This window comes from Mobula hypostoma, chromosome 25 (assembly GCF_963921235.1).
Source record: "Mobula hypostoma chromosome 25, sMobHyp1.1, whole genome shotgun sequence".
Lineage (NCBI taxonomy): Eukaryota > Metazoa > Chordata > Chondrichthyes > Myliobatiformes > Myliobatidae > Mobula > Mobula hypostoma.
Window position 1 is genome coordinate 5,629,904 of NC_086121.1, and position 22,737 is coordinate 5,652,640.

General features: G+C 44.0%; 1 protein-coding gene across 2 annotated transcripts in view; it reads left to right on the plus strand.

The window, feature by feature from the left end:
• noc2l (NOC2-like nucleolar associated transcriptional repressor) overlaps window positions 1-22,737 on the plus strand; it is a 169,186-nt gene that overhangs the window by 90,170 nt on the left and 56,279 nt on the right. For both annotated transcript variants that reach the window (XM_063033434.1, XM_063033435.1), the window contains exons 13-15: window positions 1,565-1,678; window positions 7,807-7,908; window positions 17,122-17,265. In XM_063033434.1, the coding sequence (XP_062889504.1) occupies window positions 1,565-1,678; window positions 7,807-7,908; window positions 17,122-17,265 (360 nt within the window). The remainder of the gene's footprint in view (window positions 1-1,564; window positions 1,679-7,806; window positions 7,909-17,121; window positions 17,266-22,737) is intronic.

Consider the following 22,737-nt stretch of genomic DNA (forward strand, 5'->3'; position numbering starts at 1 on the left):
GTGTTAACAACCATTGATGTTCTAGGCCCGCAAGTGTTGCCAACAGCTTGGGTGGGCTGTATGTCTCTGTGGCTCCTCGCTGGGAGGTGAAGTAATGATCCTTTGATTTGGGGTCTCATCAGAAGAGTGAGTGTGTCACAGCAGCCTTGTGGGTGAGAGATAAAGATACAAGTATGGCTTTATTTGTCACGTGTACATCGAAACATACAGTGAAGTGCGTTGTTTGCGTCAATGACCAACACAAACTGAGGATGTGTGGCGGGCAGCCCGCAAATGTTGTCTTGCTTCTCGCACCAACCTAGCATGCCCACACTCACTCTTACGGCTTTGGAACGTAGGAGGAAACCAGAGCACCAGGGGGAAACCCATGTAGTCACAGGGAGAGTGTACAAACATCTTACAGACAGCGGCAGGAATTGAAAAGTTAAGGTTCCACTTATTTAGCGAGGGCTACCTTTGCGCCTTTGTGGGTAAACTCTTCAAAACATTGATGGTGAAGTCAACTGGCTCCAACACCAATGCATGTCCTGTGGTCTGTTCATCTGTGGGGGCAGCTCAGTGATCAGTAGCCCTAGCTTTTCAGTATCAGAATCAGGTTTGTTATCACCGGCATATGCCGTGAGACTTGTGGTTTTGAGCCAATGGTACAGTGCAATACATGAAAAACTATAAATTAAAATAAGAATTATATATTAAAAAAGCAGTGCAAAGAGAGAACAAAAGTAATGGTTTAGTGTTCATGGGTTCACTGTCTGTTCAGAAATCTTATGATGAGGGGGAGAAATTGTTCCTAAAATATTGAGGCTCCTGCACCTTAATCAGAGGGCATGTCCTGGGTCATGGGGGTCCTTAATGATGGATACAATCTTTTTGAAGCATCGGCTTTTGAAGATTTCCTTGATGGGGCTGGCAGAGTTTACAACTTTCTGCAGCTTTTTCCAACCCTGTGCCGTGGCCCCTCCGTACCAGACGGTGATGCAACCAGTTAGAGTGCCCTTTGCAGTACATCTGTAGAAAATTGTTAAGAGTCTTTGCTGACACACTTTATCTCCTCAGACTCCTAATGAAATAGAGCTGGTGACTTGCCTGCATCAGTATTTTGGGGCCAGGTGATATTGACATCCAAGAACTTGAAACTGCTCACCTTTTCCACTTCTGACCCCCCGGTAAGGACCGGTGTGTGTTCTCTTGTCTGAAGTCCACAATCAGTTCCTCAGTCTTACAGTGTGGTACGGGTTTTATTCCCTGAAAAACCTGAATAATAAGTAACAAGCATCTTCACTCCTGGCCTTAGGATGGGCTGGAGATTGTTGATGTGGTGGTTGGAGATGGTTGGGTGTAGGACACTGACCTGAGGAATTCTGGCAGCGATGTTCCACTATTAAACAATAAAAACTTTCTCTTCTTGTTACGGAGGGAGATAGAGTGTTTGCTTTAAAAATAAACCTGATCATGCTTAACTTCTCAGGCAATCAAAATAAATATATTTTGAGCTTGAAATGTACAGTTCAGAAAGTGACATCTGTTGAGTCTTATTTGACTTAATAGTGATTGTGTTCTTCAGATTTTCCAACAGGTGGATTTTAACAAGAAACCTGGGCGGATGAGTGTTCGGCCAATCAACTTCGCTGTGGTTCTGAAGCTGTCCAATGCAAACTTGCAGGAGAAAGCGTACAGAGTAAGTAGACAGCAACCTTGCTTGTTGTTGAAGGAACCAAGTAGTTCTTTAATGGGAGTATAACTGTTAAAGTCACCGCATCTAGGCATTAAAATGCCTTCCCTCTCGCCATAAAAAATTATGAGATCACCAGCTTCTTATTTAGATGAGATAACAAGCCCTTCAGCCTACAATGTAGTGCCTAACTAAGTAAAATAGTAATTAGTGTAGCGATTAGTGTGACGCATTAGTTTAATTCCCACCACTGCCTATAAGGAGTTTGTACATTCTACCCATGGCTGCGTGGGTTTCCTCCGGGTGCTCTGGTTTCCTCACACAGTCCAAAGACATACCAGCTGGTAGGTTAATTGGTGATAGTAAACTGTCCTGAGTTTAGACTAGGATTAAATCGGGGGTTGCTGGGTGGCGTGGCTCAAAGGGCCGGATAGAACTACTCTGTGCTGAATCTCAATAAATAAAAAGTAATTGTCCATTCTGGGCCTGTGCCTTGTGGAACCACAGAGCTGGGTTTCTCAGGGTAGTGTGTGTTCATTGTGTGGCACAGTCTGCGGGGACACCTAATAGAAGGGTTTAAGCTTATGAGGAGCATAGATAGACAGCTGGTATCTTTTTCTGTCAACTTCCACTTTATATACTCAATATCTGCCCTCCACCTGTGGCAACGAATTCCACAGATTCACCACCCTGTGGCTAAAGAAATTTCTCCTCATCTCCATTCCAAATGGATATCCCTCTATTCTAAGGCTGTGCCCTCTGGTCCTAGACCTTTTCAACATTCGGTAGGTTTCAATGAGAGATCACCCCTCATTCTTCTAAATTCCATCGAGTACAAGCCCAGAGCGATCAAACGCTCCTCATGCGACAAGCCTTTCAATCCCATAATCATTTTTACGTACCTCCTTTGAACCCTCTCCAATGTCAGCACATCCTTCTTTAGATAAGGGGCCTAAAACTGCTCGCAGTACTCACAATTGCTCAATCCTCACAAATGCTATATAAAGCCTCACATTACATCCTTAATGCCCGTCCTGTTGGGTGCAATCTTTCACCGATTCTATTGTGCTTCTTGGATTTACTGTGTATGCCTGTGAGAAAACTAATCGCAGTGTTGTATATGGTGACATATATGTACTTCGATAATAAGTTTGTTTAGATTAGATTAGATTTAGATTATGAGGACATGCAGTCCTCTTTTATTGTCATTTAGTAATGCATGCATTAAGAAATGATACCAATGTTCCTCCAGAATGATATCACAAGACAAACCAAGACTAAAAAAACTGACAAAAACCACATAATTATAACATATAGTTACAACAGTGCAAAGCAATACCATAATTTGATAAAGAACAGACCATGGGCACGGTAAAAAAAAAGTCTCGAAGTCTCTCGAAAGCCCCATCTCACACAGACGGTAGAAGGAAGAGAAACTCTCTCCCTGCCATGATCCTCCAGCGCCGCAAACTTGCCGATGCAGCATCTTGGAAGCACCCGACCGCAGCCGACTCTGAGTCCGTCCGAAAACTTCGAGCCTCTGACCAGCTCTCCGACACCAAGCACCGAGCACCACCTCTGCCGAGCACTTCGACCTCGGCCCCGGCAACAGGCAAAGCCGAGGATTTGGGGCCTTCCCCTCCGGAGATTCTGGATTGCATAGTAGCAGCAGCAGCGAAGCGGGCAATTCAGAAGTTTCTCCAGATGTTCCTCTGTGCTTCTCACGTCTGTCTCCATCAAATCAGGATTGTGCATGGTACCTACTCAACAAATACGATATAATTTCGGAGCGGCCACGCGCGCTGCGTCGCGCCGCCATCTTCTCCTCCCCACCACTTTGTACTTTGGCATAACGCCATGAGCTGAAGGGCCTGTTCCTATGCTGTGCTTTTCTTGCCTTAATGATGGCAATTCGCAATGTTTGTTCTGCACTGTCAGCCCTGAATAGAGACCCTGTTTGCACCAACTGTACTCCAGACTCTGTTCCAGCTTTTTTGAATCAAAAGAGTGTCACTTGTCCAATGAAGTCTTGAGAAGGTGGAGGGGAAGGGCTCAAGTCTGAGGACTGTGAAGGCTTGAACCTTTGGAGACCCAAGCTGAAACTTTTTGAGGCTTAATGTAGCGTAACTCAAATCAGGATGTGAATTTTCCTTATTTGTTTAGCAATTGCTTTTTGGTTATTTCTGTAGTACAAAATTGGTAAGTTAGTTTATTATTCTCACATAGAGTATATAACATTGCAAGCTCTTTGGCCCAAGATGTTATGCCGACACCTTGCTTACTGTAAGATCAATCTAACCCTTCTCTCTTAGGTAACCCTCCATTTTTCTATCATCCAGCAATCACTGACCTGGGTTCAATTCCTGCTGTCGTCTGTAAGGAGTTTGTGTGTTCTCCCCGTGACTGTGTGGGTTTCCTCTGTATGCTTCGTTTTCCTCCCACATTCCAAAGATAGGTTAGGGTTATTAAGTTGTGGGCATGCTGGAAGCATTATGAATCTTGAAGGTTAGGCACATCTTAGACTGAGTTGTTGCAAACAGTGCATTCCACTCTATGTTTCGATGTACAAGTGACAAAGCTAATCTTTAACCTTTTTAATCTTTAAACGTTGCTCCGCTAACTAATGCCTGCCCAACTGTTGAAGCTTATGCCCTGAGCCAGTGCGAAGCCACAGCTTTGATTTCTGATTGCATGGATTTGAGTCCATCGCTATTTCCTGTTTTGTGTCAAGGTTCAGTGAGTCTCACATTCTGGCTGTCCACATTGGCATTTGAGTCTGTTGGTGTTACATTCATCTTGTTCACTGTCATTGAATACGATTACTTGTTACAGATTTTACCCATTCAATTTATTTTCTTTCTTGTTGCAAATCTTTCCGATATGGAACAAGATCAATTAGTGCCACACTCCAAATAAAGCCTATACTCAACATGAAAGTGTAAAGCCACATCTTTTATTTTTATCTCTGTGGGCGTTGCCTACCTACAGTGAGCTCTTTCTGTAAAATTTGCATTGATGTTCTTGTGATTTGCACAAAACATCAGTCTGCGCCCACAAAATCATTCAGCGTCTTCCCCAACTAGAAGCCTTAGATGAACCCTGAGATCCGCAATCTGCTGAGGGCCAGATCAGAGGCACTCAAGTCTGGTGACCAAGAAAGTCATAAGAGGTCCAGGTACGACCTCCGGAAAGCCAACTCATGAGCAAAGTTGCAACATGAATCAACGAAGGATGCTCGACAGTTGTGGCAGGGCTCGAATACTATCACATCTTACAAAGTTAAATCAAGCGACATTGGTGACAATAGGGCTTCACTTCCAGATGAGCCCAATGCCTTCTTGCTCACTTTGACCCAACCATAACAAACTCCCACGGCCCCCAGTGACCCTGTGTTTTCAGTCCCTGAGGCCAACGTGTGAGCAGCTTTCGGGAGGGTGACCCCACGGAAAGTGTGGATGAGATAGCTGGCCAACTTTTGAAAACCTGTGCTAATCAACTGGCCGGAGTGCTGACTGAGATCTTTACCCTCTCACTGCAGCAGTCTGAGGTACCCACCTGCTTCAAGCAGGCTACAATTGTACCGGAACCTGAGAAGATCATGGTAACCTGCCTCAACGACTATCGTTCATTAGCGCTTACAGCGTCAGTGATGAGGTGTTTTGAGAGGTTGGTGATGAAACATTTCAGCTCCTGCATGAGAAACAACTTGGATCTGCTTCAATTTGCGTACCAGAGCAACAGGTCCACAGCAGATGCCACCTCTTTGGCCACTCAACCCTGGAACATCTGGACAGCAATGATGCCATCCATCAGGATGCTCCTTATCAACTACCGCTCAGCACACCATCGTCCTCTGAAAACTACTCAATAATCTCCAAGATCTTGCCTTCAATAACGCTTTGTGCAATTGATTTCCTCACTTGCAGACCCCAGTCGGTTCGGTTTGGCGACATCTCCTCCACAGTCTCCATCAGCACAGGCTGTGTGCTTAGCCCTCTGCTCTGCTCACTTTACACTTACGGTTGTGTGACTAAACACAACTCCAAGGCCATATGCAAATTTGCTGACAACGTCACTATCGTAGGCCGAATCAACGACGGTGAGGAGTCAGGAGGGAGATTGAGAATCTGGTTGACTGCTGCCACAACAACAACCTCTCTCTCAATATCAGCAAGGCTAAGGTGCTGATTTTTGACTTCCGGAGGAGGAAACCAGAGGTCCATGAGCCAGTCCTCATCAGAGGATCAGAGATGGAGAGTGTCAGCAACTTTAAACTCCTCAGTGATATCATTTCAGAGGATCTGTCCTGGACCCAACAGGCAAGTGCAGTTATGAAGGAAGCACGGCAGCCCCTCTACTTCCTCAGGAGTTTGCAAAGATTCGGCGTACCATCTAAAACTTCGACAAACTTCTATAGGTGTCTAGTGGAGAGTATATTGACTGACTGCATCACAGCCTGGTATAGATACACCAATGCCCCTGAACTGAAAATCCTACAAAATGTCGTTGATATGCCCAGTCCTTCATGGGTAAAGCCCTCCCCACCGCTGAGAACATTTACACGGAGTGTTGTCGCGGGAAAACTGGGAACGTCATTACAGACCCCCATCACACAGGACATGCTTGCTTCTCACTGCTGCCATCAGCAAGAAGTTGCAGGAGCATTAGGACTCCTACCACCAGGCTCAGAAACACTTATTGCCCCCTAACCACCAGGCTCTTGAACCAGAGGGGACAACTTGCCCCATCATTGAAATGTTCCCATAACTGATGATTTCACTTTCAAGGACTCTTTATCTCATAGTCTCGGTATTTATTGCTTATTTATTATTATTATTATTATTATTTCTTTCTTTTTGTATTCGCGCAGATTTTTGTCCTTTGCGCACTGGGTGAGAACCCAAGTTGGTGCTGTTTTTCGTTGATTCTGTTATGGGTTTATTAAATATGCCAGCAAGAAAATGAATCTCAGGGGGTTTTATGTGGTAACATATATGTGTTTTGGTAACAGATTTACTTTGAACTTTAAACTTAATTATTTTAAATAAATGCTTTACCCATAAAATGTAGGAGCAGAATTTGGACATTCGGCCCATCGAGTCAGTTCTCTTATTCCATCATCACTGATTTATTATCCCACTCAACTTCATTCTCCTGCCCTCTCCCTGTAACGTTTGACACCCTGACTTATCAAAAAACTTCTAACTCTGCTTTAATTATGGTATTGTTTTGCACTGCTGTAACTATATGTTATAATTATGTGGTTTTGTCAGTGTTAGTCTTTGGTTTGTCCTGTTTTCTGTGATATCACTCCGGAGAAACATTGTATCATTTCTTAATGCATGTATGCATTTCTAAATGACAATAAAAGAGGACTGAGTGTTCTCATAATCTAAAAAATATACCCAATGTCTAGGCCTCCACAGCTATTTGTGGTAATGAATTCCACAGATTCACCACCCTCTGGGTGAAGAAATGCCTCCTCATCTCTGTCCGAAAGGAACGTCCTTCTATTCTGAAGCAATAGATATCTGTTGCTTGCCTAGGACTCAGCACATTTGGTCAGTTTGGAAAGAAACACCCACCAACAAATAGTGAACATTTCTGAAACACTTTTTTTTGCCTCACCATCACAACTTCACATTAAAAGTCTCAGATGCAAAACACCGGCATCTGTGAAGTAATGAATCAGATATCATACCAGCTGTTTGTACCAACAACTTGCAAAGTTCCAGGAGGGATGGGATTCTCAGAATTCAGAATCTGGGTTAATGTCACTGCCATATATAGTGAAATTTATTATTATTAGGCAGCAGTTAATTGCAATACATAATAATAAATATATGAATTATAATAAATAATATGCAGTAAAGTTGTTAAATGTAGTGAAAAAAGAGAGAGAGAAGAACTGAGGTGGTGTTCATGGGTGCATTGTCCATTCAGAAAGCTGATGGTAGAGACATCTGTGTTCTGTACTCCAGGTCATTCTGAACTAGGTGATAAGTTTTGCAAACACTGCTGTTACTAAGACACAAAGTAATCTGTCATTGGTTAGAGGATATGCTGCATTAATTTCAAGGATAATTGAGAATGCTGAAATATTATGGCTTATGATTTATAAATTTTCATTGCAGGATGGTTTGATCGAGCAGTTGTATGACCTGACGTTGGAGTACTTGCAGACTCAGGCACACACTGTTGGCTTTCCAGAACTGGTGTTACCTGTTATCATTCAGGTACGGAAACGTTTGAGGTTTTGTGTGAATTGTGGATTGGAGCCAGTGTGTGGAGTGAGTATATAAGGCCATAAGATATAGGAGCAGAATTAGGCCATTCGGTCTATGAGTGCTCTACCATTTCATCATGGCTGATCCATTTTTTCCTCTGAGCCCTGATCTCTTGCCTTTTCTATTGACCAATTTATTATTGACCAATAAAGAATCTATCAACTTCTGCATTAAATATACACAGAGGCTTAGCCTCCACAGATGCCCTTAGCAACAAATTCCACAGATTCACCACTCTCTTGCAAAAGAAATTCCTCCTCATCTCCGTTCTAAAACAACGCCCTTCTATTCTGAGGCTATGTCCTCTGGTTTTAGACTCTCCCACTGTAGGGAATACCCTCTTCACATCCACTCTATCAAGACCTTTCAACATTCGATAGGCTTCAATGAGGTTACTCCTCATTTCTTCATTCTTCTGAATTCTAATGAATACAGGCCCAGAGCCATCAAATACACTTCATATGATAAACCATTCAATCCTGAAACAACTTTTGTGAACCTCCTTTGAACCCTGTCCAATGTCAACATGTTCTTTCTAAGATAAGGGGCCCAAAACTGTTCACAATACTCCAAGTGAGGCCTCACTAGAGCTTTACAAAGCCTCGACATTGCACCTTTGCTCTTATATTCTAGTCCTCTTGAAATACATGCTAACATCACATTTGCCTTCCTCACCAAAGACTCAACCTACTAATCAACCTTCAGGAAATCCTGCACAAGAACTCCCAAGTCCCTTTGCTCCTCAGATATTTGAATTTTCTCTCCATTTAGAAAATAACTAACTCTTTTATCTCTTCCACTAAAGTGCATAACCATACACTTCCCAGCATTGGATTCCATCTACCATTTCTTTGCCCATTCTCCTAATCTGTCTAACTCCTTCTGTAGCCTCTCTACTTCCTCAAAACTACCTGCCCCTCAACCTATCTTCATATCGTCTGCAAACTTTGTAACAAAGACATCAATTCCATCATCCAAGTCATTGACATACAATGTAAAACGAAGGGGTCCCAACTCCAGCCCCTGCGGCACCCCACTAGTCACCGCAGCCAACCAGAAAAGGCTCCTTTTATTCCACTCTTTTCCTCCTGCCAATCAGCCAATGTTCTATCCATGCTAGTACACCATGGCTCTTAACTTGTTAAGCAGCCTCATGTGTGGCATCTTGTCAAAGGCCTTCTGAAAATCCAAGTACACAACTGATTTTCCTTTGTCTATCCTGCTTATTATTTCTTCAAAGAATTCCAACAGATTTTTCAGATAAGATTTTCCCTTGAGGAAACCATGCTAACTACGGCCTATTTTATCATGTATCTCGCAGTACCCCAAAGCCACATTCTTAACAATCAACTCCAACATCTTCCTATCCACTGAGGTCAGACTAACTGGCCTCTCGTTTCTTTTCTTCTGACTCTCTCCCTTCTTGAAGAGTGAAGTGACATTTGAAGTTTTCCAGAACCATTCCAGAATCTAGTGACTCTTGAAAGATCATTACTAATGCCTTCACATTAGCCATTTCAGCCACCTCTTTCAGAACCCTGGGGTGTACACCATCTGGTCCAAGTGACTTATCTACCTCCTAGACCTTTCAGTTTCCAAAGAACCTTCACCCTAGTAATGGCAACTTCATGCACTTCATGACCCCTGATGCCTGGAACTTCCACTATACTGCTAGTATGCAAAATACTTATTCAGTTTGTCTGCCTTGAATGCTCATTTTTCTTCATTTTGGTTTGGTCTGTTGAAAATCTACCATACTGTTGGACCTTACAGGGAGAGGGATATTTATTCAAGTGATCCTCCAATCTTCTACATCAACAAGTAGGGTATGTTGCTAAGCTAATATACAGTATTGCATCTGAGGAAAGTTAGCCTAGTAATTACAAAGGGGATGAATACTTTATCAGCCATGCAATTTTGGTTTTTAATTTTTTGTGAATTGTTGACAGGCTTTGAAATTTTACTTTTGATTTGACATGATGCACGATGTTTTGTAGATTAGCTCAAAAATCCTACTTCAATATATTTTAAATTTAGAAAGTGAGATAGTAAAATATGAAAATAGATGGGGGGGTGTGGCTGAATACTCTTACAAGGCACTGCACGTAGAGTGTGTGTGCGTGTGGAGGGTTACACATCGAGTGTGTGTACTATATGTGCGGAGGGTTGGATGTAGAGAGTGTGTATGTGAGTGTGCATGAGTGTGTGAATGTGTGTGTACTATGAGTGGAGGCTTGGATATAGAGTGAGTGTGTGTTGTGTGTGTGTGTACTATGTGTGTGGGTTGGATGGTGTGAGTGAGTTTGTGTGTGGAGGGTTAGATGTAGAGAGAGTGAGTGTGTTTGTGGGGGAGTAGATGTTGAGTATTTGGTTGTGTATTATCTGTGAGGAGGGTTGGATATGGCGTGTGTATGTTTGTGAGGGGAGGGCACATTTGAGTATGTGTGTGGAGGGTTGGATGTAGAGAGTGTGGATGTAAGTGTGTTTGAGTGTGTGTGTGCATGAGTCTTTATGTGAATGTGTGTGTACTATGTGAGTGGGTTGGATGGTGTGAGTGAGTTTGTGTGTGAGTTGGATGGTGTGAGTGACTTTGTGTGTCGAGGGTTAGATGTAGAGAGAGTGAGTGTGTTTGTGGGGGAGTAGATGTTGAGTATTTGTGTGGTTGTGTATTATCTGTGAGGAGGGTTGGATGTAGAGTGTATGTTTGTGAGTGGAGGGCACATTTTGAGTATGTGTGTGGAGGGTTGGGTGTAGAGTGTGTGTGTGTTTGTGAGGGGAGGGCATATTTTGAGTATCTGAGGAGGGTTGGATGTAGAGTGTGTATGTTTGTCGGGGGAGGGCGCATTTTGAGTATGTGTGTGGAGGGTTGGGTGTAGAGTGTGTGAGTGTTTGTTTGTGAGGGGAGGGCATATTTTGAATGGTTATGTGCATGGGTGTGTGGAATGAGAGTGTATTCGTCACGGACTGGAGACTCCTCATCCCATCAAGTCTTTGGTGGTTTTCAATCCAGCAAACCATCAGTACTTTGACTCCATAGAATCCAAGAACTGTTTGTGAGTTTGCAAAAATTCACTTTCAAATATGATGCACGAATTCAGTACACCTGAAGGAAACCTGGTCAGTCAGGGGGATGTGTTCTCATTTAACCAGCATGTTGTTTAAAATTCTCAGTGAGTTCCTTGCATTTATTTAATCACGGATTGAGATGTTAATCAGAGTGTGACCGACCTGTCTGTGGCACCACTAAAATAATGTGCAAAAAATTGGTGGCTAATTGGGTGTTAAATTCAGGAGCGCAGTACAGCTGACAGTAATGATGAAAACACCCAGTGCAGTTGTTAATTATAAGAGACGTGGAAGTGTGGAGACGTGAACTGATGCAGATCTGGGAGCACACACTCAGTGGCCACTTTATTAGGAACACCTTTACACCTGCTCGTTAATGCAAATATCTAACCTAATATTTGTTAATGCAAATATCTAACATGGCAACAGCTCAACACACTAAAGCACGCAGACATGGTCAGGAGGTTCAGTTGTTGTTCAGAACAAGCATCAGAATGGAGAAGGAATGTGACCTCACTGACTTTGATGGCGGAATGATTGTTGGTGCCAGGCACTGTGGTTGAGTATCTCAGGCTATGTCCACACTACGCCGGATAATTTTGAAAACGAAGCTTTTTCTCTTCGTTTTGACCCTCTGTCCACACTAAAGCGACATTCTCATCCTCCTAAAATGGAGATTTTCAGAAACGGTCTCCAGAGTGAATAAATCTGAAAACGCCTCATATCCGTTGTAGTGTGTACGGGGTAACCGGAGAGATTTAAAAACGCTGTCATGACAACACCACAACAACAATGCTTTTTCTGCTTGGTACTGCGCAAGCACTGCCGTACCGTTGTTATAACGCGCAGTCGGTGTGAACGGCGTGACAGTTAAATTGTAAAGTGAGCTTTTTTGACTATTTAAAAACGCTGTCATGACGCGCCGGAACAGATAGCCGCAGCACGGCATTTCGTTCTTTTCTTGAACGCACCCCCCCACGTAACCTAACAATTTCAGAACAGACGGCAACGAGACTGAAGCCAGAAGAGTTAGAAATGTACTCACCAAATACTTTGACCCATAGCTTACTGAATAAATAAGTATACTCACTTTGCCCTGTTTTCTGTCCTTGCTTGTATGAAGGTGGTTTACCTATTTATGCAAGTACTTCTCTGACAATAGATGTGTAACAGCCTAATGTAACATTGTATGGAAATACAAGATAACACTGATGCAGACATGTTTTATACATTTAACAAGGTGCTTTATTAATGCAGCAGAGTTAGTCAGTTTTTCAATGTTCGTCGTCAGCCGGGTCATACTGTCCGTGAACTCCCTGTCGCTTGCCTAAATACTCTCCAGTATTTGTTTTTTTTAGTTTTAAGTCCTCCTGCGCGAGAGCCAAGAGCAATTCCTTTGAAGTTTTTCTACTCTGTAACTGGACAAACGCGCACGAAGTATACCGTTCCCTCTTCGCTTGTTTTCTGTGTGTCTTGTGTGTGCCCAGTAGAGGAGATTCGCCCAAATATCCGTGTTAGTGTGGACAAAGATATTTTGAAAAACGCTTAGTGTGTACGCCTGTCGTTTTCACTCGAAACCAGCGTTTTCAAAATTATCCGGCATAGTGTGGACGTAGCCTCAGAAACTGCTTTCATGCACAACAGTCTCTAGAGTTTACAAAGAAAGGTGTGAAAAACAAACAAAAAACATCCAGTGGGCGGCAGTTCTGTGGGTGAAAACACCTTGTCAATGAGAGAGGTCAGAGGAGAATGGCCAGTCTAGTTCAAGCTGACAGGAAGGTGACGGTAACTCAAACAGCCATGTATGAGAGTGTGGGAGAGCATCTCTGAACACACAACACGTTGAACCTTGATGTGGGTGGGCTACAGCAGCAGAAGACCACGAATGTAGACTCAGTGGCCACTTTATTGAGTACAGTAAAGTGACATGAGTGTACGCCGAATGCACAGATGCCCGGGCCTCCGTATAGGGAAAGGAGAGTTCAGTTGTTGTCACCTTCACATTGGAGCAGTTAGTCTGATTAATCATTCTCTTTAACACCTCCCCCCACCCCCTCTATCTATTACTCCCATCATTGCACTGGACACACTTTAAACCACTGTTTTTAATGCTGTTTACATTGTAAATACACGCAGGTATTTATGCACATGTTTTCCATATCCGTACTTTAACTATTTTATGAAGTTAGCGGATGGTAGCATAACATTTAGCATCACGTTATTACAGCCCCAGCGATTCCCAACGCTGTCTATAAGGAGTTTGTACGTTGTCCCTGTGACTATGTGTGTTTTCTCCGGATACTTCAATTTCCTCCCCCATTCTAAAGAAGTACGTGTTAGGGTTAGTACGTTGTGGGCTTGCTATGCGGTGCCAGATATCAGTGATTTTAGAGTTGCACAGATACGCAGTGGTGTCTCCCTTCATGGTTGCTGCCTGACTTGCTGAGATCCTCCAGCACTGTCACTTTGGGACAACGTATGGTATGAATTGGTGGTATGCACTGCACCTTTCAGGAATTGCTACACTGGCGCTGGAAGCAGGGCACCTCTTGCAGACTGCCCCAGCACACCCTCGGACTGTACTGGTCGTTAACACAAACAAGGCATTTCACTGCATGTCTGGATGTACATGTGACAAATCGTGCTTTCTCTTTATCTGCTGTCTGTCTACTTCGTACCTTGCGTGATCCTGTGACAATCCACTGCTTTCCAAGGAGAACAACCCTAGCTTATAGAGTTATAGTAAACAGGCCCTTCTGCCCATCTTGTCCAAATGAGCTGGTCCCATTTGTAAAGAATGTGATTGTCGAATGTGTCACGGCCAGTGCGGCCTTGACTGTAACAAAACTTTCATTACTGCTGTGGGAGTACAACCATGAGGATGTAATGCTGCCTACCAAAGGAATGTGAAAGCGAGGGGAACACGAGGGTAGGACTCGCGCAGAGTGGTGACAAGTGATAATCCGTTCTGATTCGGTGGTTTGGCTTGGTGCACTGCATTAGCCCACTTACTGAGGTGTTCCATATCGGTGGAAAGGGTACTAAGATTGAGCGGTCGGTGGGGATGCTTGGGGCTAGTTCTTCGAGGCCTCACCGACGGGCTGGTGGGGAATAGCACTGCAGATCGAGTGGGAGGTGTGCTCAGTGAGGGGGGGGGCCCGTGCACATGTTTTTATGCCTCCTATTTTGTCCTAATAGACTAGGTTTTGTTCTAAGTAGATGACTGGTGTTTGTGACTTTCTGCCTAACTGAGCCGGTTCCGAGAACAAAACATTTATTAGGTCCCTCTGCTCAGCTCATCCGTAAGGTGTCAACCTGAGCTGGTACCACTCGCCTGCATTTGACCCATATCACTGTGAACTTTTTCACATCGTTATCCAAACATCTGTCTCATGTTGTAATTATACTTGCCTGTGTCACTTCCTCTGGCGTCTCGTTCCATATGCCATCACCCTCTGGGTTTAAAAACTTGCCCTGTTAACCTTTCCATTTACCATAAACCTCTGCCCCCTGATTTGAGTTTCCCCTGCCCAGAGAAGATGTCTGTGATGATCCCATTTTGGCCCTTATCACTTTAAAAACTTATATAAGGTCATAACATAAGATGAGGAGTGTTTGATGGCTCTAGGTCTGTACTCACTGGAGTTTAGAAGAATGAGGGGGGTGGGATCATATTGAAACCTATTAAATAATGAACGGCCAAGATAGAGTGGATGTTTCCTGTAGTGGGGGAGTGTAGGACCAGAGGGCACAGCCTCAGAGTAGAGGGATGTCCACTTAGAACAGAGATAAGCAGAAATTTCTACAGCTAGAGGGTGGTAAATCTGTGGAATTCGTTGCCACAAATGGCTGTGGAAGCCAAGTCACTGGGTATATTTAAAGTCGAGGTTGATACATTCTTGATTAGTCAGGGTGTTAAGGTTACTGGTAGAAGGCAGAGGAATGGGGTTGAGGGGGTAATGAATCAGCCATGATGAAATGGCAGAGCAGACTCGATGGGCTGAATGGCCAATTCTGCCTCAGCCTCCTTCACTCCAGGGAAAATAGCCCATGTCTGTCAAGCCCTCCAGCCCCAGCAGCGTGCTTTAGAATCTTCTGTGGTCCATCCAAATGACTAGAGTCCTTCACACCTGCCAACATTTTGGTAGCTCTTTTGTGCACCCATTCCAAAGACTTCACGTCCTTCCCGAGGCATGGCACCTAGAAATGGATGTAATGGGGCCAAGCTGGTGTTAGGTGAAGGTTCATTGTGACTTACTAGTTGGCCGTTGAAATGGTTTTAGTATTGTGTGGAATTGTTACTTGATGTATTTGCCCATTTCTGTCTGCCAGATAGTTTTATGGTATGTACTGCAGTTCGAGGTTGCCATGGTAGTGTAGCCATTAGCATGACACTGTTACAGCTCGAGGTGTTGGAGTTCAATTCCGACATCTGCCATTAAGAACTGAGAACATAGAATAGTACACCACAGTAACAGGCTAAAAAGCAAATGAAAAACACCCAAACACTAATTCCTTCTACCTACACCATGTCCATATCCCTCCATCATCCTTGCATCCATGGCCTTATCCGATGTCTCTTAAAAGCCTCGGACATATTTGCCTCTACCACCATACCAGGCAGCACATTCCAGGCATCCACCGCTGTCTGAGTAAAAAAAACTTAACCCGCACATCCCCCTTGAACCTGCCCACTCTCACCTTCAATGCATTCCCTCTGGTATTAGACATTTCAAACTGATGCTCTCTATCCACTCTCTCTCTGCCTCTCATAATCTTGTAAACCTCTATCAGATCTCCTCTCAGCCTCCGGCGCTCCAGAAAAAACAACCCAAGTTTATGGAGCCTTTCACGATAGCACATGCTCTCTAAACCAGGCAGCATCCTGGTAAACCTCTTCTGCACCCTCTCCAAAGCCTCGATATCCTTCCGATAGTGAGGCGACCAGAACTGTATGCAGGTGTGGCCTAACCAGAATTTTATAAAATTGCAAAGTTTGTACATCTTTCCCGTGAGCACATGCGTTTCCTTCAGGTACTCTGGTTTTGTCACACAAAGACATACCAGGTCAGCAGGTTAACTATAAGTTGTCATCATCACAGAAACAGGCCCTTTGGCCAATCCAGTCCATCCATGCTGAGCCATTTAAACTATCTACACCCATCGACCTGCACTGGGACCGTAGCCCTCCAAACCCCTATTGTCCAACTTCTCTTTAAATGTTGAAATTGAATCCGCGTGCACCACTTGCACTGGCAGCTCGTTCCACACTCTCACCACCCTCTGAGTGAAGAATTTTCCCCTCATGTTCCCCTTAAACTTTCACCTTTCACCCTTAACCCTTGACCTCTGGTTGTAGTCCCACCCAACCTCAGTGGAAAAAGCCCACTTGCATTTACCCTTCATAATTCTGTATACCTCAGTCAGATCTCCTCTCAATCTTCTACTTCCCTGTGATTAGGCTGTGGCTCGATAGGTGGTTGCTAGGAGGCACGGCTCATTGAGCTGGAAAGGCCTTTTCCACGTTGTACCTCTAAATAAATAAATAGATTAAAACGCTGCCACTTCGTAGAGTCAGTGCCAGAATAAATGACAATTATTAGTGCTTTACGCTGTACTTGAAGGAGATCGTGAGCTGTTATCACAACAGAAGGTTTTCTGGTTGCAGTGGGTAACTGTCTGGCAGGGTGAGGCACAAACCCAATGGATTGTTGTTTGCGCTGTTACTCGAGTTGTGGTGGGGGACCCTCTAGAACCAGGAGGTGCAGCCTCAGAATAGAAGGATATCCCTTTAGAACAGAGATGAGGAGATATTTCTTTAACCAGAGGCTGGCGGATTTGTGGAATTCATTGCCACAGATGGTTGTGGAGGCCAAGTGTGTATAAATAAAACAGAGGTTGATTGGTTCTTAATTAGTTAGGGCGTCAAAGGGGAGAAGGCAGGAGATTGGGTTTGAGAAGGATAATAAATCAGACATGATGGAATGGTGGAGCAGACTCAATGGACCGAATGGCCTAATTTGCTCCGGTGTCTTGCGGTCTTTCAAACTGATGGAGAGGCAGTTTCTGGTGACCTGTGTCTGGTTTCTCTTGCAGCTGAAAACCTTTCTCAAGGAGTGCAAAGTGGCTAATTACTGCAAGCAGATCAGGCAGTTGCTGGAGAAGGTGCAGGAGAATGCCGCCTTCCTGACCAAGAGGCGACAGAAGGTGACGTTCGGCGTGGCAGATAAACAGGCTGTGGTAAGTTCGTGATTTGTTGCTGAATATTCTCCATCTCCAATCAGTGTAGAAGACCTCTGAATGGTACTTCATCAATTTGGATCTGACCCTGTTGAATACCATCTGTAATCTCTGATGATATTTATTTTCAAAGTTCAAAGTAAATTCATTATCACAGAAATTATATGTTACTATACTCTACACTACTTTCAAATGCATTTTCTTGTGGGTATTTACGTTAGAACAGAGAAATACAGTAGAATCAATGAAAAATTACAATTTAGTCATAGTCATACTTTATTAATCCCGGGGGAAATTGGTTTTCTTTACAGTTGCACCATAAATAATAAATAGTAATAAAACCATAAATAGTTAAATAGTAATATGTAAATTATGCCAGGAAATAAGTCCAGGACCAGCCTATTGGCTCAGTGTGTCTGACCCTCCAAGGGAGGAGTTGTAAAGTTTGATGGCCACAGGCAGGAATGACTTCCTATGACGCTCAGCGCTACATCTCGGTGCAATGAGTCTCTGGCTGAATGTACTCCTGTGCCCAACCAGTACATTATGTAGTGGATGAGAGACATTGTCCAAGATGGCATGCAACTTGGACAGCATCCTCTTTTCAGACACCACCGTGAGAGAGTCCAGTTCCATCCCCACATCACTGGCCTTACGAATGAGTTTGTTGATTCTGTTGGTGTCTGCTACCCTCAGCCTGCTGCCCCAGCACACAACAGCAAACATGATCGCACTGGCCATTTAGCTCTAAGGTCTGATATTGCTCAAGAGATTCTGCAGAATCTGGAAATTCAAGACACCAGATACAAAATGCTGGAGGAACTCAGCAGGACAGGCAGCATCTATGGAGAGGAATAAAGAGTCGATGTCTTGCGCTGAGGCCCTTCATCAGGACTGGAAAGGACGAAGAATCCAGAATAAAAAGATGGGCGGAGGGGAAGGAAAACAAGCTAGAAAGTGATAGGTGAAGCCAGGTGGGTGGGGAAGAGGAGATGAAGTAAGAAGCTGGGAGGTGATAGGTGGAAAAGGTAAAGGGCTGAAGAAGAAGGAATCTGATAGGAGAGGAGAGTGGACCATGGGAGAAAGGGAAGGAGGAGAGACGCTGGCAACGGTGAAATGAAGAAGAGGGAAGGGGAGGGGGATAAAACTTCTTCTTTATCCAAACTCAAAGTGTAGCCATGGGCTTGTGCTATGCCTGCTTTTTGTTGGCTATGTAGAGCAGTCCATGTTTCAAGCCTTCCCTGGTGATGCTCCCCAACTCTTTTTGTACGTTTTTGGCGTTGACGGGACAGTTGTCCTGCGACTGAATGGTGGGGGCAGAGTGAGTGCGAAGAAGACTGATGCAATGGCACTTGCCGGTTAGAGTTGGAAATTCCGCCCACTTACACATCAGCAGAAGAAGAATGTTCCATTTGTTATGTAGAGAAAGTTCTCCATGAACTTGGTTCATTCTTACTTACTAATAGCCAGAATTCCGATAAAACTAGATAGTCTAGCCAACAGGTCAGGCAGCATCTATGGAGAGGAATAAATAGTCAATGGTTTGGGACGAGCCCCTTCATCAGAATTGAGTTCTGATGAAAGGTCTCAGCCCAAAACGTCGACTCTTTATTCCTCTCCGTAGATGCTGCCTGACCTGCTGAGTTCTCCAGCATTTTGCATGTGTGTTGCTCTGGATTTCCAACATCTGCAGAATCACAGTCAGAATCAGGTTTAATAACATTGGCATATGTCGCCAATTTTGTTGTTTTGTGGCAGCAGAGTACATTGCAATACGTAATTTTTAAAAACTATCAATTACAATAAAAATACATATAAAATTTCAATTAAGTACTGCAGAAAGACAGCAAAAAAATTAGTGAGGTAGTGTACATTCTGAAATCTGATAGTGGAGGGGAAGGAGCTGTTCCTGAATCGTTGAGTGTGTGTCTCCTCCCTGCTAGTAGCAATAAGAAGAGGGAACATCCTGGGTGATCAGGGTCTTTAATAATGGTTGCTACCTTCTTGAGATAGCACCTTTTGAAGATGTCCTTGATACTGGGGAGGCTATTGCCCATGATGAGGCTGGCTAAATTTACAACTTTCTGCAGCTTTTTTTGGTCCTGTGCAGTGGTGCCTCCATATCAAACAGTGGTGCAGCCAGTTAGAATGCTCTCCACAGTACGTCTGTTGAAAATTTGCAAGTATCTTTTGTGTTTATGACAGTCTAGCCAAGACAGGTTTCGTTTCAGTCACAACATCAATCAGGCTCAATTTAGACACACGGCAGTGATAGGAAAAACTGTCAAAGGAAAATTATTGCTAGAGGTGCTATGAGGCAGCAAGACAAAGGCAAAGGCTGTTCTGCAGAGCGGAGGTGCTGTTTGGAGTGAGAGGTAAACAGTATGGTTGGGTTTCAGCTGTTACCTGCAACCCAGCTAAAGCTGTGTAAAAGTGCCCAGTAGTTCAGGCAGTCTAAACAAACTAGGAGCTGCATACATTCACAGTCACGGAAGTCGAACCCCGTTGGCTAGAGCCGAGTCTGCTGATGAAATTGAAGCCCGGGTGCCTACAAGCCCAATTCTGTGTCTGCTGGGGCCAGAGACCTGCTCTGGGGTTATAGGACTGTGTATGTGCGTGAATAGAATGGGGCCTGTTTTTGCTGCTGTTGCTTGTTGTGTTCTGTGTTCTGCCGAGCATTCTGGGTATGCTGCGTTGGCGTCAGAGTGTGTGGCAACACTTGCGGGCCGCCCCCAGCACACCCTTAAGTGTGTTGGTTGTTGATCAAACAATGCATTTCACCACATGTTGTGATTTACACGTTGACAAGTAAACTTGAATCTCGAATCACCACAGTTTTTTGTGCTGGTTTAAGCTCGTACATGTGGTAATCATAAACCAATTCCAAGCCAAATGCTGGTCATCGGTTTATTTGGTAAGCTCAACAAATTGAGCTTGTTTACAATGGAACTGGTAGAGTTTAAGTGTTTTCACAGCACAGAAGATATTTACAGTGGCATGCAGAAGTTTGGGCACCCTGGTCAAAATTTCTGTTACTGTGAATAGCTAAGCGAGTAATAGATGAACTGATCTCCAAAAGTCATAAAATTAAAGATGAAACATTCTTTTCAACATTTTAAGCAAGATTAGTGTATTATTTTTGTTTTGTACATTTTTAGAGTGAAAAAAAGGAAAGGAGCACCATGCAAAAGTTTGGGCACTCCAAGAGATTTGAGCTCTCAGATAACTTTTACCAAGGTCTCAGACCTTAATTAGCTTGTTAGGGCTATGGCTTGTTCACAGTCATCATTAGGAAAGGCCAGGTGATGCAAATTTCAAAGCTTTATAAATACCCTGACTCCTCGAACCTTGTCCCAACAATCAGCAGCCATGGGCTCCTCTAAGCAGCTGCCTAGCACTCTGAAAATTAAAATAAATGATGCCCACAAAGCAGGAGAAGGCTATAAGAAGATAACAAAGCGTTTTCAGGTAGCCGTTTCCTCAGTCCGTAATGTAATTAAGAAATGGCAGTTAGCAGGAACGGTGGAGGTCAAGTTGAGGTCTGGAAGACCAAGAAAACTTTCCGAGAGAACTGCTCGTAGAATTGCTAGAAAGGCAAATCAAAACCCCCGTTTGACTGCAAAAGACCTTCAGGAAGATTTAGCAGACTCTGGAGTGGTGGTGCACTGTTCTACTGTGCAGCGACACCTGCACAAATATGACCTTCATGGAAGAGTCATCAGAAGAAAACCTTTCCTGCATCTTCACCACAAAATTCAGCGTCAGAAGTTTGCAAAGGAACATCTAAACAAGCCTGATGCATTTTGGAAACAAGTCCTGTGGACTGAAGTAGTTCAAATAGAACTTTTTGGCCGCAATGAGCAAAGGTATGATTGGAGAAAAAAGGGTGCAGAATTTCATGAAAAGAACACCTCTCCAACTGTTAAGCACGGGGGTGGATCGATCATGCTTTGGGCTTGTATTGCAGCCAGTGGCACGGGGAACATTTCACTGGTAGAGGGACGAATGAATTCAATTAAATACCAGTAAATTCTGGAAGCAAGCATCACACCGTCTGTAAAAAAGCTGAAGATGAAAAGAGGATGGCTTCTACAACAGGATAATAATCCTAAACACACCTCAAAATCCACAATGGACTACCTCAAGAGGCACAAGCTGGAGGTTTTGCCATGGCCTTCACTGTCCCCCAACCTAAACATCATCGAAAATCTGTGGATAGACCTCAAAAGAGCAGTGCATGCAAGACAGCCCAAGAATCTCACAGAACTAGAAGCCTTTTGCAGGGAAGAATGGGTGAAAATCCCCCAAACAAGAATTGAAAGACTCTTAGCTGGCTACAGAAAGGGTTTACAAGCTGTGATTCTTGCTAAAGGGGGTGTTACTAAGTACTGACCATGCAAGGTGCCCAAACTTTTGCTTCGGGCCCTGTTCCTTTTTAGTTATTTTGAAACTGTAAAAGATGGAAATAAAAAAGTAATCTTGCTTAAAAGATTAAAGAAATATGTCATCTTCAACCTTATGCCTTTTGGAAATCAGGTCATCCTTTACTCGCTTAGCTATTCACAGTAACAGAACTTTTGACCAGGGGTGCCCAAACTTTTGCATGTAACTGTACCTCAGATTCTTTTGTTTATCACATGTACATCGAAACACACAGTGAAATGTGTTGTTTGCTTTAACAACCAACACAACCTAACCATGTGTTGCAGTTAACGGAATACTTTATAGTGCCAGCGACCCCGGTTCAACTCAGTGATAGGCAGGCCCAAGCCCAGCTGAGAAAGGTAGCTTGTCCCTGAGACTAGCAACCTTGCCCCATAAGAATCCAGAGCAATGGAAATGCCAGCAGAAGCTCCAAAGACCCCATCCCTGGAAGAGGAAGTATCCGTGAAGATAGGCCCAGTGATAACTTGACTTGAAGACTGGCCCAGGACTGAGATCAATGGTCAGCTGCTGTTGGCTGCCTATGCCCCAGTAAAGGTGACGGGCTGAAGAAGAAGAAGAAGAAGAAGTAAAAACTCTCATTCACCTCCTGCCGCTGTCCGTAAGTCAGATGTAGCTGCTGCTTGTGACCACGTGGATTTTATCTGGGTGTTCCGATTTCCTGCCACGTCCCAAAGACATACGAGCTTGCAGGTTAACTGGTCACACAGGTGTAATTGGGCAGTGTGGGCTGGTTGGGCCAGAAGGACCTGTTACCGTGCTGTGTCTCTAAATAAAATTAATGTGTTGGGATCAGCTCACAAGAACTGCCACGCATTCCTGAGCCAGCATAGCGTTCCCACACTCAGTGCAGAACAACACAGAACACAGCAACAAAACAACAGCAAAACGTGCCTTCCTCACTAGAAAGGAGACACAAGAGATTCTGCAGATGCCAGAAATCTGGAGCAAGACTCACAAAACGCTGGACGAACTCAAAAAGGGACAGTCGGTATTTTGAGCCGAGACCTTTCGTCAGTCTCGGCCTGA